General features: G+C 41.2%; 2 protein-coding genes across 2 annotated transcripts; both read right to left on the bottom strand.

Moving 5' to 3' along the window:
• Positions 1–12,177: 12,177 nt before the first annotated feature.
• On the bottom strand, positions 12,178–13,128 carry LOC107770084 (uncharacterized). The gene has a single exon (XM_016589347.1). It carries the CDS (start codon positions 13,126–13,128, stop codon positions 12,178–12,180), a length of 951 nt encoding a protein of 316 aa, XP_016444833.1.
• Positions 13,129–13,312: 184 nt separating this feature from the next.
• LOC107770083 (uncharacterized) lies at positions 13,313–14,284 on the bottom strand. The gene has a single exon (XM_016589346.1). The coding sequence runs from the start codon at positions 14,282–14,284 to the stop codon at positions 13,313–13,315; it is 972 nt and encodes a 323-aa protein (XP_016444832.1).
• Between the last annotated feature and the right edge of the window lie 3,559 nt (positions 14,285–17,843).

Below are 17,843 nucleotides of genomic sequence, written 5' to 3'. Positions count from 1 at the left end.
GGTATGTTTCTTGACTCGTTCGAGGACGAACATTTGTTTAAGTTGGGGAGGATACGACGACCCAGCCAGTCGTCTCATGAGTTACCGCTTCGTTTCCCCTATTTCAGCTTCTTTACGCTTCGTTATCCGTGTTTTATGTGATCGAGTTGATTAGTTTGAGTTCGGAGAGGATTTGGTAAGAAATGAGACACTTAGTCTCTTTTAAGAAGGCTTAAGTTGGAAAAGTCAACCGGGTATTGACTTATGTGTTAGAAGGCTCGGAAGTGAGTTCCAATGGTTCGGTTAGTTTGAGAGGTGATTTGTGACCTAGGAGCGCGATCGGAATGGGTTTTGGAGTTGTAGAGAAGATTTAGGCTTGAATTGGCGAAATTGATATTTCGGCAAATTCCGGTTGATAGGCGAGATTTTGATATTGGGGTCGGAATAGAATTCCGAGAGTTGCAGTAGCTTCATTTTGTCATTTGGATGTGTGTGCAAAATTTCAGGCCATTCGGACGAAATTTGATAGACCTTTTGATCGAAAGCATAATTTAAGAGTTCTTGAAGTTCTTAGGCTTAAATCCTATGTTAAATTGGTGATTTGATGTTGTTGTGAGCGTTCTGAAGTTTTGAGCAAGTTTGAACGATGTCATGGGATGTGTTGGTGCAATTGGTTCGAAGTTCTGGGAGTTCCGGGTAGGTTCCGGGATGTTTTAGTGCAAAAATCATAGCTGTAGCAGGTCTAAAGGGGTTGCAGGCCCCAGAACTCACTCACGCGGTCCGCACAAAAATAAGTGCGCCCGCGTTGAGTGCTGTGCGGACCGCACAAAAACGGCCGTGGCCGTGGTAGGCGTCGCGCGGACCGCACAAAAGCGGGCGCGGCTGCGGTAGGCGTCGCGCGGACCGCACAAAAGCGGGCGCGTCCGCGGTAGATGTCGCGCGGACCGCACAAAAGTGGGCGCGGCCACGGTAGCTGAAACCTGAGGGGTACCTATAAATACGAGGTCTTGGGTTTTATTTAATATTTTAACCTAGAGAGCTCGGATTTTGGCGATTGTTCGAAGGTTTTTCAAGAAATTCATCGGAGTAAGTGATTTTAACTCAGATTTGGCTAGAATACATGAATCTATCACTGATTTCATCATTTAATTTGTGATTTGAGATGGAATTTGGTAAGAAAATTTTGAAACCTTTCAAAAATGTAAAATGATGATTTGAAGGACCAAATGGTATCGGAATTGGATAATTTTGGTATGGTTAGACTCGTGAGGGTATGAGGATTCTGAAAATGTAAATTTTACCCGATTCCGAGTCGTGGGCCCGGGGCTCGAGTTTTGCTAATTTCGAGATTTTTGATATTTTTCGAATGTTTTCGCTTGGGCTTTGTTCCCTTAGCATATTGTGACGTATTCGTTCTGATCTTGGATAGATTCGACGCGTGCGGAGGCCAATTCAAGGGGCAAAGGCGTTGCGAGCTAGAGAATTAGCCAGTTCGAGGTGAGTAATAGTTGTAAATGATGTCCTGAGGGTTTGAAACCCCGGATTGCACAATGTAGTGCTATATTGAGGCAAGATACGCGCTGGATGATGAGCGTGGGGTCTTTCACTACTGGGGATTGTAACTTGGTCCATCCCGATTGATGATTTTATTGAATATTTGACTGAAATTCATTTGTTATCATCATGATTTGGGCCGATTGTCATATTTGGGCTTCGTGCCAACTATTTGAACCCTTCGGAGATTTTTATCACTGTTTTCCTCACTGCTTGACTTATTATTTGAACTCAGTCCTATTGATATCTACTGTTTTACAAACTCAGCCACTTTTACTCAGATTTGAAACTTAAATGATATTTCTACATCATGTTTTGGGTTGAGAACTACTGTTTTACCAATGCCCAAGGGGCTTGTGATGATTTTGGACTGAGTGAGGCCGAGGGCCATATGTGAGGATATGCTGAGTGATATGAGGCTGAGGGCTTGAGATACTTTATATGCCACGAGGTGGCTTGAGTGATGTGAGGCCGAGTGTCGAGTGATGATGCCACGAGGTGACTTGATATAGCGCTTGGGCCGTAAGGGGCCCCTCCGGAGTCTGCACACCCACAGTTAGCGCGGGTACCAATTGTTCTAAGTGATTGATGCTATGCCTGAGGGGCTGATATGAGTGATTGTGAGGTAGCCCGAGGGGCTGATACTATTCCAAGAGTGAGCCCGAGGGGCTGAGACTTACTGAGAGTGAGCCCGAGGGGCTGATACTATGCTGAGCGATTGATACTATGCCCGAGGGGCGGATTTCTACTTGTTATTTACATGTTAAATTACCTGTTTTACTTGTTTTAAAAGGGAATATCATTTGATTCCTCACTGATTTACTATTTTAAGTGGTTTTATTGCTTAATATGAAATTGCTTTGTGTCTTTACGTGTTTTCATACTTTCAGCCATTATTTATAATTGTTACTCATTGAGTCGGAGTACTCACATTACTCCCTGCACCATGTGTGCAGATTCAGGCATTGTAGAGTCCGCTCCTGAGTGCTGATTTTTCCCAATCCAGGCAGTGATTTGGAGACTACGAGGTAGCTGTTGGCGTTCGCAGCCCCGTGCCTCCCTTATCCTATCATTTCCAATGTTTTTTTCCTGAACTATTGTATCGGATTTTGTGTTCAGTAGACTTGTATCCAGACTTCTTAGTTGCTCATGACTTGTGACACCCCGGTTTGGGCTGTGTCGGGATGGTTCCTGCTGTTGTTAACGTTAAAATTCCGCAATTTATGAGTATTATATTATATGTTATTACTATTTATGATGATTAACTGTTTAAAAGAGGTGTTCCATTTTGGTCTGGCTGGCCTTGTCTTCACGAGAGGTGTCATCACGACCGGGTTCGGGGATTGTGTCGTGACATATCCACAAAAGTTCAAGTCATATTCTAAAATTTCAATTTATAAATTAAAATTCAAATACATAAACTAAAATTCCAATTCATTTTCTAAAGGTTCAACTCATATCCACAAAAGTTCAAGTCATATCCTAAAATTTCAATTTATAAACTAAAATTCCAATACATAATCCAAAAATTTCAATTCATATCCTAAAGGTTCAATTCATATCATAAAGGTTCAACTCATATCCACAAAAGTTCAATTCATATCCTAAAATTTCAATTTATAAACTAAAATTCCAATACATAAACTAAAAGTCCAATTCATATTCTAAAGGTTCAATTCATACCCTAAAGGTTCAACTCATATCCACAAAAGTTCAAGTCATATCCTAAAATTTCAATTTATAAACTAAAATTCCAATACATAATCCTAAAGGTGCAACTCTTAGGGTTTCTTATCTTCAAACAATTTTTTCCCCAAATTAGTAGGTAAAACTAAATATTTTGGACTAAATGTATTAATAAGAACCATAAAAATTGCAAATAATATATAACTTTGAACCCTAACATGGTTGAGCTAATTTTGAACCCTAACATGGAGAAATAAAACCCTAACATGAAGAAATTAACTTTGAACCCGAACATGGTTGAACAAATAATATATAACTTTGAACCCTAACATGGAGAAATTAAACAAAATCAGTGTATTTCGAAAAAAACAAAGAAAGGAGAGAGAAACCTACCTTGGGAATGGAGGTCGCCGGCGGTGGTCATGATTGTATTCATTGATGACATTCTAGTATACTCTCGTTCAGAGGCGGAACATGCGGGCGACTTGCCGATAGTATTACAAATGCTTCAGGATCGTAAGTTATATGCTAAGCTCTCCAAATGTGAATTTTGGCTGAACTCAGTAGCGTTCCTTGGCCATGTGATATCTGACGAGGGTATTAGTGTCGACACTCAGAAGATCGATGTAGTAAAGAATTGGCCGAGACCTACAACACCATCAGAAGTCCGCAGCTTCCTAGGTCTAGCAGGATATTATAGGCGGTTTGTAGAAGGGTTTTCCTCTATATCATCACCATTGACTAAGTTAACACAGAAATCTACCAAGTTCCAGTGGTATGACACTTGTGAATGTAGTTTTCAGGAGCTGAAGAATCGATTGACATCCGCACCAGTGCTCACTCTCCCTTAAGGAACAGAAGGTTATGTGGTATACTGGGATGCCTCAGGTACAGGTTTGGGGTGCGTATTGATGCAGCGTGGGAAGGTGATTGCTTATGCATCAAGACAATTGAAGAAGCATGAAAAGAATTATCCAACCCATGATTTGGAATTGGCTGCGGTAATATATGCTTTGAAGATATGGCGGCACTACTTATACGGCGTCCATGTTGACATCTACACAGATCACAAGAGTTTACAATACATCTTCAAGCAGAAAGAGTTGAATTTGAGGCAGCGTAGGTGGCTTGAATTACTGAAAGACTACGATGTCGAGATATTATATCATCCCGGTAAAGCCAATATTGCGGCAGATGCTCTCAGTCGTAAATCAATGGGAAGCTTAGTACATATTGAGGCAGGTAGATGGGGGTTGACTAAAGAGCTTCATCATCTAGCCAATATGAGAATCAGATTGTTAGACTCTGATGACGGAGGTGTTACTGTACAGAATACATCAGAATCATCTTTGGTAGCCGAGGTAAAAGCACGGCAATATGAAGATCCTATCTTAGTACGATTAAGAGAGAGCATTCAGCAGTGTAAAAGTATGGCTTTTGAGATCGGAAGAGATGGGGCACTGAGATACCAGGGCCGATTATGTGTGCCTAATATGGTAGGGTTGAGAGAGAAGATTATGAATGAGATTCATTAATCCCGATATTCCATCCATCCCAGCTCGACAAAGATGTATCATGATGTCAAGGAGCAGTATTGGTGGGATAACTTGAAGAAGTCTATTGCAGAATTTGTAGCCCAGTGTCCCAATTGTCAACAAGTAAAGATAGAACATCAGAAACCCGGTGGATTGCTTCAGAATATAGAGATTCCGACCTGGAAATGGGAGGTGATTAATATGGACTTCATTATTGGATTACCTTGCTCTTATCATAAGTTTGACTCCATCTGGGTGATAATTGATCGACTTACAAAATGTGCCCATTTTCTGCCAGTTAAGACAACTTACACGGCTGAAGATTATACGAAGTTGTATATCAAGGAGATTGTTAGGATTCATGGTGTGCCGGTATCTATTATATCTGACCGAGGAGCTCAATTTACAGCTAACTTTTGGAGGTCTTTTCAGAAGGATTTAGGCACACAGGTGAATCTCAGCACTGCATTTCATCCGCAGACTGACGGACAGGCTGAACGTACCATTCAGACACTGGAAGATATGCTACGAGCATGTGTTCTAGATTTTAAGGGAAATTGGGATGACCATCTTCCACTCATAGAATTCAACTACAATAATAGCTACCATTCCAGTATTAAAATGGCCCCATACGAGGCACTATATAGGAGAAGATGTAGATTACTAGTTGGATGGTTCGAAGTCGGTGAAACAGAATTATATGGGCCAGATTTGATTCACCAATCTATTGAGAAGGTGAAAGTGATACAGGAGCGATTGAGGACGGCACAAAGCAGGCAAAAATCTTATTCTGATGTCCGATGTCATGATCTGGAGTTTGAGGTTGGTGATTGGGTTTTCATGAGGATCTCACCAATGAAGGGTATTATGCATTTTGGGAAGAAAGGTAAGCTGAGTCCAAGGTATATCGGGCCGTATAAAATTCTTCGACGGATTTGATAGGTTGCTTATGAGTTAGAATTGCCATCCGAATTGGAATTTGTTCACCCGATATTCCATGTATCTATGTTGAGGAAATGTATTGGAGGCCCTTCTCGAGTCGTCCCTATCAAAGATTACAGGTTACAGAGGACCTATCATATGAAGAAGTGCCAGTGGCTATATTAGATCGACAAGTCCGCAAGCTGAGAACAAAAGATGTAGCTTCCATCAAAGTATTGTGGAGGAACAAGAATATGGAAGAAATGACATGGGAAACAGAAGAGGAGATGAAGTCTAAATACCCGTACCTATTCCAGAATGAAGATAACAAGGATGTTGGTGGAACACATGATATATTGGAAGGTGAAATGGCTTTATGAGGTAAGCAATAACTTGAGAATATTCTTCCTTAATACAAAATGTCAATATGCAGAGAATGTACATGTCCATAATGCTTTGCATACTCTTGTAAGGACATACATTGAGTTAACCGCTTGCAAGTTAGGGGAAAATTGATCGGAAATTTCCATTGGAATCCACGATGATTTAAACTCCCCATGAACCCTTACATTCGAGGACGAATGTTCCTAAGGGGGGAGGGTGTTACAACCCATATCCACATGTGTTAGTTCATGCCATATATTAGTTAACATAAATCCAAGAAGGAATTATCTTTGAGATGATAAGAAGTCAATCCTATTGGTCTTAAGTGATACAAGAGTGTATAAGGGTGATTAACAAGTATTAGAAGTTAAATGAATCAAGGATGTTGTAACTCGTATTTTCAGGTAAATCTAGCGGTGCTTAATACACTCAAGAGGTCATGTATTAAGGTATTTTAATCATATAATATCCGTATCATAAGTCTTGAAGTCAAACGAGTTATGAAACAAAAGTCGACAAAAGTTGTCGCAACTTAGGTTCATAATTTTATTTTCTCCTAATTTACAAGGAATTACGGGGTGATCTACCCGCCAAATTAAATATCTATGAGTCTAGTTTCCAACTCATTAAACCGTTTGTCAATACGATCTCGAAGTATAGAGATATTCATATTTTCGCAAGCCTGCGCAGATTGGTAGATGACAAGTAGGTGCATCACCTACTTGCCAAAATGAGAGGACAAAATTAAAAGACCTAAGTCGGCCAAGAGAGTACTTTTAAGGGGTTATGAACTCAGTTATTTCATCCATATTTCAGACCCTCAAAACCAAAGTTAACCCCTGCAAATCCTCCCCAAAAATCCCACACAAACCCTAATCGATTTTCCCTCTCTTTCAAGTTCTATTTAAAGGTAAAACCTAGAGTTTGAAGAACCAAGGGAAGGGCTGAGTTATCCAAAAAGTAAGGTAAGTTAATGCCAGATTTCATACATTTTTCTCTGCTTTGAATTCATGGTAATTCATTCTATACATGTAAGAACTCACGGGACGGTGATCGGAAGCCGTGAGTTCGAGTTATTCACTTGTAGCGGACTGTTTTGTGGACTGCTTTGTGTTGATGTTGGGCTGTGTGTTTTACTACTATTTTGTGGAGTTTTGGAGGTGGAAGGGTGTGGATAAACACCATATATATGTAGTGTTGTGGGCTGATAGTTATTCGTAACATTTTCGGGTCGTTTGACATGACTACGGTGGCCGTCATATGTATGATGTAATTAGGTTGTGCGTGGACTGTTTTGGAAGGCTCAATATGTTTATTATTGATGTTTTTTGGGCTGTTGGTTGATTGTTTTGAATGGTGTGAAGTCATATATATAGGGGAGGTGATGTCCGTTTCAACGTAAAATAGGTTGTGGTCGATACATAATAGTTATGACGCTTAAATGATAACGATAGTATCGTTTCTCATATTGTAGACTAAGAAGTTGTGACAATTGCATAGCTTGCGATTGGGGCATTATATACAAGGTATGTGAGGCTATCCCTTTCCTTCTTTTGCACGACTCCGATTGTACATAATGTAATGAACGAGCTTCCAAAGATACTCTACTCTTAGAAGCTAGCAGTACTTACATTGATTTCCCTCTTATGGAACGATTGATGTTAATTTTGCTTCTCTTATTCTTATGTTATCAATGTTTTGGTACTTCCTGATTCTTATAAGGTTCATAGTGAAGAGTTAGTCCTAATAATGTGTACAGAGGATACCGACCTTACGTCACTCCAAAAGGTTTAGAATGTGATTTCATGAGTCGAGCATGCATTATATATATGTATCTATTTTACTCTACCGAACCGCGCTATAGTCGGCCGAGTACGGCACCTATTGTGCAACCACTGATCAGTTGGGTTTTACCGAGCTCCACGTGGCTGGGTACGATTCTACCGAGCCTTATGATAGACGGGTACCTTTTTTATCGAGCCTATTATGGCTGGGTATGATATGATGATGATGATGCCCACATAGGCGTATGCTTTAAAAGTTTATGTATACATACATATGTATTATGCATTTCATGTCAGTAGCCCTCAGAGGTACTCAGATGTTCCAGGTTGTATATTCTCTATCCCTGCTTACATTACTGTTCGTATTTATGGTTCCCTGCCTTACATACTTAGTACTTTATTCGTACTGACGTCCTTTTGTTTGTGGACGCTACATGTCGTGCTGCAGGCCCTGATAGATAGGCAGGTGCAGCTCCCCCACCACAGTAGGTTGTCCAGTTCAGCAGTGATTGGCGAGATCCCTTATCCAGACTTGTCGTGGTCTTAGTATGCATTTTTGTTATAGACATTATGGGTATGTCGGGGCCCTGTTCCGACTATGTTGCAGCACTTATGTTCATTTAGAGGCTCATAGACAGGTGTCGACTCATGTATAGTTTGGTATGCCTTGTCGGCTAGTTTTTGTTGTATAGTCTTTCATGGTAGCGTGGTAGCTCGTACTTTATATGTAGTTTCTTGATTGTCTGGTCATCCCCTGTTATGTATGTTCATACCATCATATTTTATTGTTGGTTGTCCATGATACATGTCTACCATTTATATTGATCTCGTCAACCCTAAAAGATAATAAAAAAAAGGTTAGATAAAATGTATGTTGGTGCTCGACAAGTATGGTCGGGTGCTAGTCATGGCCCTCCACTTTGGGTCGTGACATGTACGCAGTCTATCCTGAATGATCCTGACCTTGTCCAAGGCCTCTTGAATTAGATCCGTACCCAAAACCCGAGCCTCTCCAGGTTCAAACCATCCAACCGGAGATCGACACCACCTACCATATAAAGCTTCATAAGGAGCCATCTGGATACTCGACTGGTAACTGTTGTTATAGGCAAACTCCGCTAAAGGCAAAAACTGATCCCACGAACCTCTAAAGTTAATGACACAAGCCCGAAACATATCCTCTAATATTTGAATAGTCCGCTCGGACTGCCCGTCCGTCTGAGGATAAAATGTTGTACTCAACTCAACCTGGGTGCCCAACTCTCGCTGAACTGCTCTCTAGAAACGCAAAGTAAACTGCGTACCTTGGTCCGAAATGATAGATACCGGCACACCATAAAGGCGAACAATCTCCCGGATATAGATCTCAGCTAACCTCTCGGATGAATAGGAGACTGCCACAGGAATAAAATGCGCTGATTTGGTCAGCCTTCAACAATGACCCAAATTGCGTCTAACTTCTTCCGAGTCAGCGGAAGTCCAATAACGAAGTCCATAGTGATCCGCTCCCACTTCCACTCGGGAAGTTCAATCCTCTGAAATAAACCACCAGGCCTTTGATGCTCATACTTAACTTGCTGACAATTCAAACACCGCTCCATATATGCAATAATATCCTTCTTCATTCTACGCCACCAATAATGTTGCCGCAAATCCTGATACATCTTCGCAGTGCCCGGATGAATAGAGTACCGGGAACTATGGGCCTCCTCTAAAATCAACTCTGGAAGAGTATCCACTTTAGGCACACAAACTCGACCCTGCAATCTCAAAACTCCATCAGCATCTAAGGTAACCTGCTTGGCACCTCCACGCTGCACCGTGTCTCTAAGGACACACAAATGGGGATCATCAAACTGCCGATCACGGATATGCTCCAATAACGAAGAACGAGCGAACATGCAAGCTAATACCCGACTAGGCTCAGAAATATCCATCCTCATGAATCGATTGGCTAAGGCCTGAACATCCAAAGCAAGCGTCCTCTTACCGACTGGGATATAAGCAAGACTGCCCATACTGGCTGACTTTCTACTCAAAGCATCGGCCACCACATTGGCATTTCTCGGGTGATATAAGATAGTGATGTCATAATCTTTCAACAACTCCAACCACCTCCTCTGCCTCAAATTCAACTCCTTTTGCTTGAACAAATACTGAAGACTCTTGTGATCAGTGAACACCTCACATGTCACGCCATACAAATAATGCCTCCAGATCTTCAATGCATGAACAATGGCTGCCAACTCCAAATCATAAACCGGATAGTTCTTCTCATGAATCTTCAACTGCCTCAAAGCATAGGCAATGACCTTGTCATCCTGCATTAACACTGCACCAAGCCCAATACGGGAAGCATCACAATAAACTATGTAAGGCCCTGAACCCGTGGGCAATACTAACACCGGTGCCGTAGTCAAAGCTGTCTTGAGCCTCTAAAAGCTTGCCTCACACTCGTCCGACCATCTGAACTAGGCACCCTTCTGGGTCAACCTGGCCATCGGGGCTATGATAGATGAGAACCCCTCCACGAACCGACAATAGTAGCCAGCCAATCCCAAGAAACTCCGAATATCTGTAGTTGATGCTGGTCTAGGCCAGTTCTTGACTGCTTCAATCTTCTTCGGGTCAACCTGAATACCCTCTGCTGATACGACATGACCCAGGAATGCAACTGAACTCAACCAGAACTCACACTTTGAGAACTTTGCATATAGCTGACTATCCTTTAGAGTCTGAAGAACCACTCTAAGATGCAGCTCGTGCTCTTCTTGGCTGCGGGAATATACCAGAATATCATCAATGAAGACTATCACGAACGAGTCCAAATAAGGCCTGAACACTCAGTTCATCAAATCTATAAAAGTTGATGGTGCATTTGTCAACCCAAATGACATGACCAAGAACTCGTAATGCCCATACTGAGTGCGAAAACCTGTCTTAGGGACATCAGATGCCCTAATCCTCAACTGATGGTAGCCAGATCTCAAGTCTATCTTTGAAAATACCTTGGCACCCTGAAGTTGATCGAACAAATCATCAATCCTCGGTAGTGGATATTTATTCTTGATGGTGACCTTGTTCAACTGTCGGTAATCAATGCACATTCTTATCGAACCATCCTTTTTCTTGACAAACAACACCGGTGCACCCCAAGGCGAAACGGTGGGTCTAATGAAACCCTTCTAAAGCAAGTCTTGCAACTGCTCCTTCAACTCTTTCAACTCTGGTGGGGCCATGCGATATGGCGGAATAGAAATGGGCTAAGTGCCCGGAACCAAATCGATGCAGAAATCAATATCCCTGTCGGGTGGCATAACCGGCAGGTCTGAAGGGAAAACATCAGGAAACTCACAAACCACAGGCACTGAATCAATAGAGAGAACCTCAGCACTGGAATCGCGAACATAAGCAAAATAGGCCAAACACCCCTTCTCGACCATACACCGAGCCTTCACGTACGAGATAACACTACGGGTAGAATGACCAAGAGTCCTCCTCCACTCTAAACGGGGAAAATCCGGTAAGGCTAAGGTCACAGTCTTGGCGTGACAGTCCAATATGGCATGATAAGGTGACAACCAATCCATCCCCAATATAACATCAAAGTTTACCATGTCTAACAGCAACACATCAATACGGGTCTCAAGACCCTCAATCACTATGGGAGCTGGTGGTGCACTGTAAGGCTGCTGATCAGAATAGTGCGTCTGAGAACCACGACCACCTAAAGTACCATGAGAGACCTGGAGAGCTAACTGAAAGGGCCTAGGAGGATGGCCTCTACCATATGAATCTATACCTCCAGATGAGGTACCACTGAATCTGCCTGAATGACAGGGCCTCTTATCCAACCCATGACCACCTCCCTGTGACAGAACCATCTCAACTCTGCGGGCCATATTGGCCGCTTCCTGGAAAGTGATCTCACTCCTAGCCTCCTTGGCCATCTGAATACGAATCGGCTGAATAAGACCATCAATAAACCTCCTCACCCTCTCTCTCTCTCGGTGGGAAGTATGACAAGAGCATGGCGAGCTAGATCGATGAACCTGGTCTCATATTGGGTGACAGTGGCGGAGGCAGGATATTTGTGAATGGGGTTCAAAAATTTTAAAAATCAAATACACAATGAAGCTAACCAACCGAAACCAAAAAAAAAGATGCTAACATATTTCATTAATAGAAAGAGAAGTTCTCACCACAAGATAGTGTTAAGATAAACAAATCATAGTAACAAGACTTTCAAAAGAGAAAATACAAAAAACAAGTCTTGTGTTAGTTACAAGGACCTAATGACTAATGAGATCAACAAAAAACAACTAAGTACATTATTACAACTGCACTCGACGAGGTTTCATATCTTGAAATGTTTTAATAATAGTATCATTAGAAATACTATCAAACACATTTTTTTCTACATAAGGCACCAAACAACCACTAAAGAACTCATCATTCATTCGACTTCGTAAGTCATTCTTGATAAACTTCATCGCCGAAAATGCTCTTTCAACAGATGCAGTGGCAACGGGCAGAAGCAAAGCAAGTTTCACTAAGCGAAATACAAGAGGATAATTTGAATGCTTCTTTGTCTGAACTAATCTTTTTGAAAGATCACAAAGCCCACGTAGATCGGAGAATCTTTCATCAACATCACGAACATCAATAATATAACTTGCAAGTTGATTCTCAAGAGTACCCATACTAAATTCATCAAAGTCATCAGGATATAACTCAGCCATTCTCATTATTTTCCTGATGTCAAAACTTGAAAATGAGTTAATTGGATTCAAACAAGAAATTCCATGAAGCAAATAAGTTGTCTCTTCGTCAAAACATTCATTAAGTTCTTGAATTTGCCAATCAATAATTTTGCAAAATACATCAACCCGATAATGATTTAAGACTGTACAATCAGCAGGTTTACGACGTGATCTTAAAGAACTAACATATGGCTCATTAAAGCGAGGTATCAAAATATCATATTTGATATAAAATGCAGATATCTTAGCAATAAGAGATTCCCATTCCTCTTTCCTTAACTTTTGCAACCTTTTCTTTGCTACTTCAACAAGTAGCATGGCGTTTGCAGTGTCTTGCTCTTTTTTTTGTAAGCATTTGTTGAGCTCATTTGTGATTGCTAAAATATCCCTCATCAAATGTAACATGAATGCAACCTCAAATGTTTGACAAGCCCTGAGATATCCCATTGCCTTGGCTCTTTCATCTGTAGAACGTGTATCAAGAACAAGTGATTCAAGAACATCAAGAATAGAGCCAAACATCATAATAAATTATTAAATAATTTAAAGTGAGATCCCCAACGAGTATCACATGCTCTTGAAAGACCAAGTTCTTGATTCAAGCCCCTACCGGTTGTAAGCTCACCCATATCTAATGCCTCTTGAATTCTTTCTTTTTGAGATTCTCAAAATTCATCCATACGCTTAAAAGAAGATCCCAATATATTCAAATATTTGAAACCAACACTACAAGTTCCCCCACTTGAAGACATTTCTTAGAAACCGCAACAAGGGTAAGTTGGAGTTGATGAGCAAAACAATGAAAGGAATGAGCCGATCTACTTTCTTGCTTAATCAACATTTTAAGACCATTAATTTCAACTTGCATATTGCTTGCCCCATCATAACATTGTCCACGCACATATGATAGACTTAAGGAGTGTTGAGCAAGTAAATTAACAATTGCACTCTTCAAAGATGAAGCACTAGTATTTTGGACATGAACAACATCAATAAGTCGCTCCATCACAAATCTCATTCTATCAACATACCGTAAGACAATAGCCATTTGCTCCTTGCGGGACGTATCAAAAGATTCATCAACTAGCAAGGCAAAGTAATCACCATTTAGTTCCTTAATTATAGTTTTAGTTGTTTCTATCTTACATGTAATAACAATGTCTTTCTGAATCATTGGAGAAGTCATTTGATCATTTTGAGGAGCATGTTCCAGTACATAATCATGAATGTTATCACACACTTTTGCATACCATGAGAGTGTTTGAAGAAAATTACCCCTACTAAGTGAAGACTTAGATTCATCATGACCTCGAAATGCTAATCCTTGAGTTATAAGAAGTCTTACTACATTAACTGAAGCAGTTAAGCGGATCCAATACTCATGCTTAAGTTGACTAGATTGCCTCTCAAATGAAGATTGAATAAATCGTTGTTGCCGCAAATCTTGGCATTTCTTTTTTGACTCATTGTGAATGCCACTCGACCTATGTTTATCAAAACTATTCTTTTTATGCCAATTCTTAAACCCTATACTTGAAAATACATCACCTCCACCTTGATGAATATTATTATCTTTAAACAGATAACAATACAAACAATAGGCTGCATCTTTACTTACACTGTACTCCAACCAATCATGATATTCATCATCAAACCATTTAGGATTAAATCGACGCATTGATCCAGAAAAATTTGTTTTAAGAAAGTTATGAAGTCGAGGTTGACAAGGACCTTGTTGAAGGAATTCTCTTCTAATAACATCGCGATGATTTGGATGGAAGTCCAAGATTTGAGTTCTTTCCCCCGGGACAAACTTTAAAGAATCCAAATAAAATTCATTCGAAGATGGTACTTCTAAATGGTTGATATTCTCTTCCTGGATAGGTTGAGTATGGGAAGCCAAATTTGGTTTTGGTGCTTTGGTAAAATACCTCTTCACTGAATTTTGAGACTGAATTATAAAGTAGGAGCATAGTTAGAAAAATTGATATATGAATGTTGTATCGAATTATTAATGGCACGAGAGGCAGAAATGAAGCAAATGAGACTCCTGGATATAATTTTATTAATCTCCAGCTAAGCCAGCCACAAGGACAGAGGAATGATACATCATTAAATGCAATGAAGCTCGGGTAAATTCCCTATTGCGAATCATTGATAAATTATTTATTAGAATCGCCAAACTAAAATGGGAAACTAATCTCACTGATATGATTTCAGCATTGCAACAGACTACAACTGCACTACAAAGCAGATTGACAGCTTTCTCATGATACAGGGCAAAGCATCAAGCTCAGAAAGCTTAGTATATATTTTTCAGTAGCCCATGTTGAGAAACCAGCGCTCCTCATGATTTCAAGTACAAAAACTTAAGATATTGCAGATTCAAGAAACAATAAACTAAAAAATAACAATAAAATTAACTAACATTGCAGATTCAAGAACCAAGAAACAACAAACAAGATTAATTAACCTAAATTAAGAATCAACAACAAAACATTAATAAACTTCTGAAAAAAGTTAGAAAGAACAAGGAATTTACCTGGGATGACAATACCATGATAGAAGAAATGCCGGCAACAGGGGAGGCAAGGCAACAAAGAGAATTGAGAAGCAGTGGCGGATAGTGGTGGTCGCCGGTCAGTGAGGCAGCGTGGCAAACAGATCGAACAGAGAGAGGGGGGTGGACCGTGGACTGACTAGTGAGGCAACGACGTGAGAGAGAAAGAGATTTAGGGATTGTTTAACCCAAAATTAGTCACATTTTTGGGGAAAACATATTAAAATAGACGACGAAAAACGACGTCGTTTTGTGTCGTTTAAAATTTTAAAAAAAAAATAGCGTCTGACGTGAAAAGAATGGGATTGCAGCTGATAGGAATCGAACTTGCGATCTTCTACACAATCTGAACACCCTTGACCACTAAGCCAAGCTTTTGGCTTGTGTGAAGGGTGTTCAACATATTATATCTATACGTAAATAATAAAATTATCCCTATATAAACAGTGTAATTTTCCGATGAAGGGTGTTCGGATGACCACCCTTGCGCCCCCCTAAATCCGCCCCTGCTGGGCGACCGTCATGGAACCCTGCTTGAGGCACTCAAACTGCCTCCGAAAGGCCTCTCTCTGAGTCACGGGGAGAAACTTCTCCAAAAACAACGCTGTGAACTGTTCCCAAGTCAAAGATGGCAAACCGGCTGGTCTAGCTAAGCAATAACCCCTCCACCAAGTCTTGGAGGATCCAGACAGACGAAAGGTAGCAAAATCAACTCCATTGATCTCAACGATCCCCATGTTCCAAAAACCCTCATGACAACTATCCAGATAATCCTGGGGACCCTCAGTAGATGCACCACTGAATGTAGAAGTGGAGAGCTTGGTGAACCTATCCAGCCTCCACAAAGCATCGGCAGACATAGCCGCTCCATCGTCGGTCTAAGCTACTACACCCGGCTGAACTTCCACAACTGGTTGAACCGCTGGAACCTGAACCTGGGGAGCTACCTGCTCTGGAGTGTGCGTAGCAGGAGTCTGAGCCCCTCCTCCAGCTTGAGAAGTGGCTACTGCTACGGGAAGCAAACCCGCTCGGGTGACACTCTCCATGAGGCCCACTAATCGGACCAGAGCGTCCTGAAGAACTGGGGTGGCAATGAAACCCTCTGGGACCTAAGCTTGGCCCACCGGAACTGCTGGGGCCGGAACCTCCTTCTCAAAATCAACCTAAGGCTCCGCCACTGGTGCTGCTGCTCGGGGCTGAGCTATGCCCCTACCTCGGCCTCTAGCACGGCCTCGGCCTCGACCCCTAGTGGAAGCTGCTGCTGGGGCTCGGGCTACTGAGCGGTAGATGAGGAAGTGCGTGTTCTCGCCATCTCGATAGAACAGAGTAGAAATCAAATTAGCATTTGAGGAACAAATCCGCACGACAAGAAAGAACAAGTGTGAAATTTTCCTAACTCTATAGCCTCTGGTGAAAAGCACAGACGTCTCTTATCCTATCCCTCAGACTCTACAGAGCTTGTCCGTGAGTTGTGAGACCTATGTAACCTAGAGCTCTGATACCAACTTGTCACGACCAGAATTTTCCACCCTCGGGAGTCGTGATGGTGCCTACTAATATGAGCTAGGCAAGCCAATTCTTAACTGCTACTTCATTAACAAATTACTTCTTTTGACAATTATCAGTAATATCATGAAAACAACGGAATTTAAAAATATGCGAAAGACGTAAATTAAAGAAACTAAACAATAATGTGGAAATCAACATATGACTCTACCCAAGAACTGGTGTCACATTACTCATGAACTTCTAAGAGTACTAAATACAACCGTTTGAAAGAAAAATATAAACTGTTTGTCTCGAAAACCTGAAATAAAAGATAGAGGAGACGTCGGGCCTGCGGACGCCTGCAAGGCTACCTCGGTGTCTCACTGGACTGAAGGCTGGCTCCTGCGCTACTGCTGCTGTCCAAGACCTGGATCTGTGCAAAAGAGCACAAAATGTAGTATCAGCACAACCGACCCCATATGCTGGTAAGTGTCCAGCCTAACCTCAGCGAAGTAGTGACGAGGCTAGGACCAAACTCCAAATAAACCTGTGTAGTTCATATATATATACATACAGCGGGAAAAAGATATAGGAATAACCAGTAAATACGGGTAGGGGAAACATATTGTGGGGGTGAATATAGTTCCGAATAGAAAGGCATCAAGTAAGGAAGGAAACAACATAACTAGAATATCAACAAGGAAGCAGAAATCAACAATTTGCACGGCATCACCCTTCGTGCTTTTACTCTCGTTCTCACCAAAACAATACACGACATCACCCTTCGTGCTTTACACTCTTCCTCACCCAAACAACAATTACAAGGCAAATAGGGTAAGGAAATCTAATACCTAGAAATAATCAAATAACAGCAAGTAATGAAAGAAACAACATAACTCGGATATCAACAAGGAAACCAGAAATCAACAAATACAGGGCATCACACTTCATGCTTTTACTCCCTTTCCTTACTATATAATCAATAAAATCGGCACGGAATGGTACATCGTGCGGCACGGCATCATCCTTTGTGCTTTACACTCTTTCCTCAAATAATCAATAAATATCGGTACGGAATGGTACATCGTATGGTACGGCATCACCCTTCTTGCTTTACACTCTTTCCTCATAATAGCAAACAATGCACGGCATCAACCTTCGTGCTTTATCGCTCTTCCTCACCCAAACA

The sequence above is a fragment of the Nicotiana tabacum genome, chromosome 18 (genome assembly GCF_000715075.1).
Source record: "Nicotiana tabacum cultivar K326 chromosome 18, ASM71507v2, whole genome shotgun sequence".
Classification (NCBI taxonomy): domain Eukaryota; kingdom Viridiplantae; phylum Streptophyta; class Magnoliopsida; order Solanales; family Solanaceae; genus Nicotiana; species Nicotiana tabacum.
Note: the sequence above shows the minus strand (reverse complement) of the source record. Positions and strands in the feature narration are given on the sequence as shown.

Excerpts from the sequence above, each read along its gene's own strand:
- LOC107770084 (XM_016589347.1), bottom strand. The coding sequence starts at position 13,128 with ATGTTTGGCTCTATTCTTGATGTTCTTGAATCACTTGTTCTTGATACA.
- LOC107770083 (XM_016589346.1), bottom strand. The coding sequence starts at position 14,284 with ATGCGTCGATTTAATCCTAAATGGTTTGATGATGAATATCATGATTGG.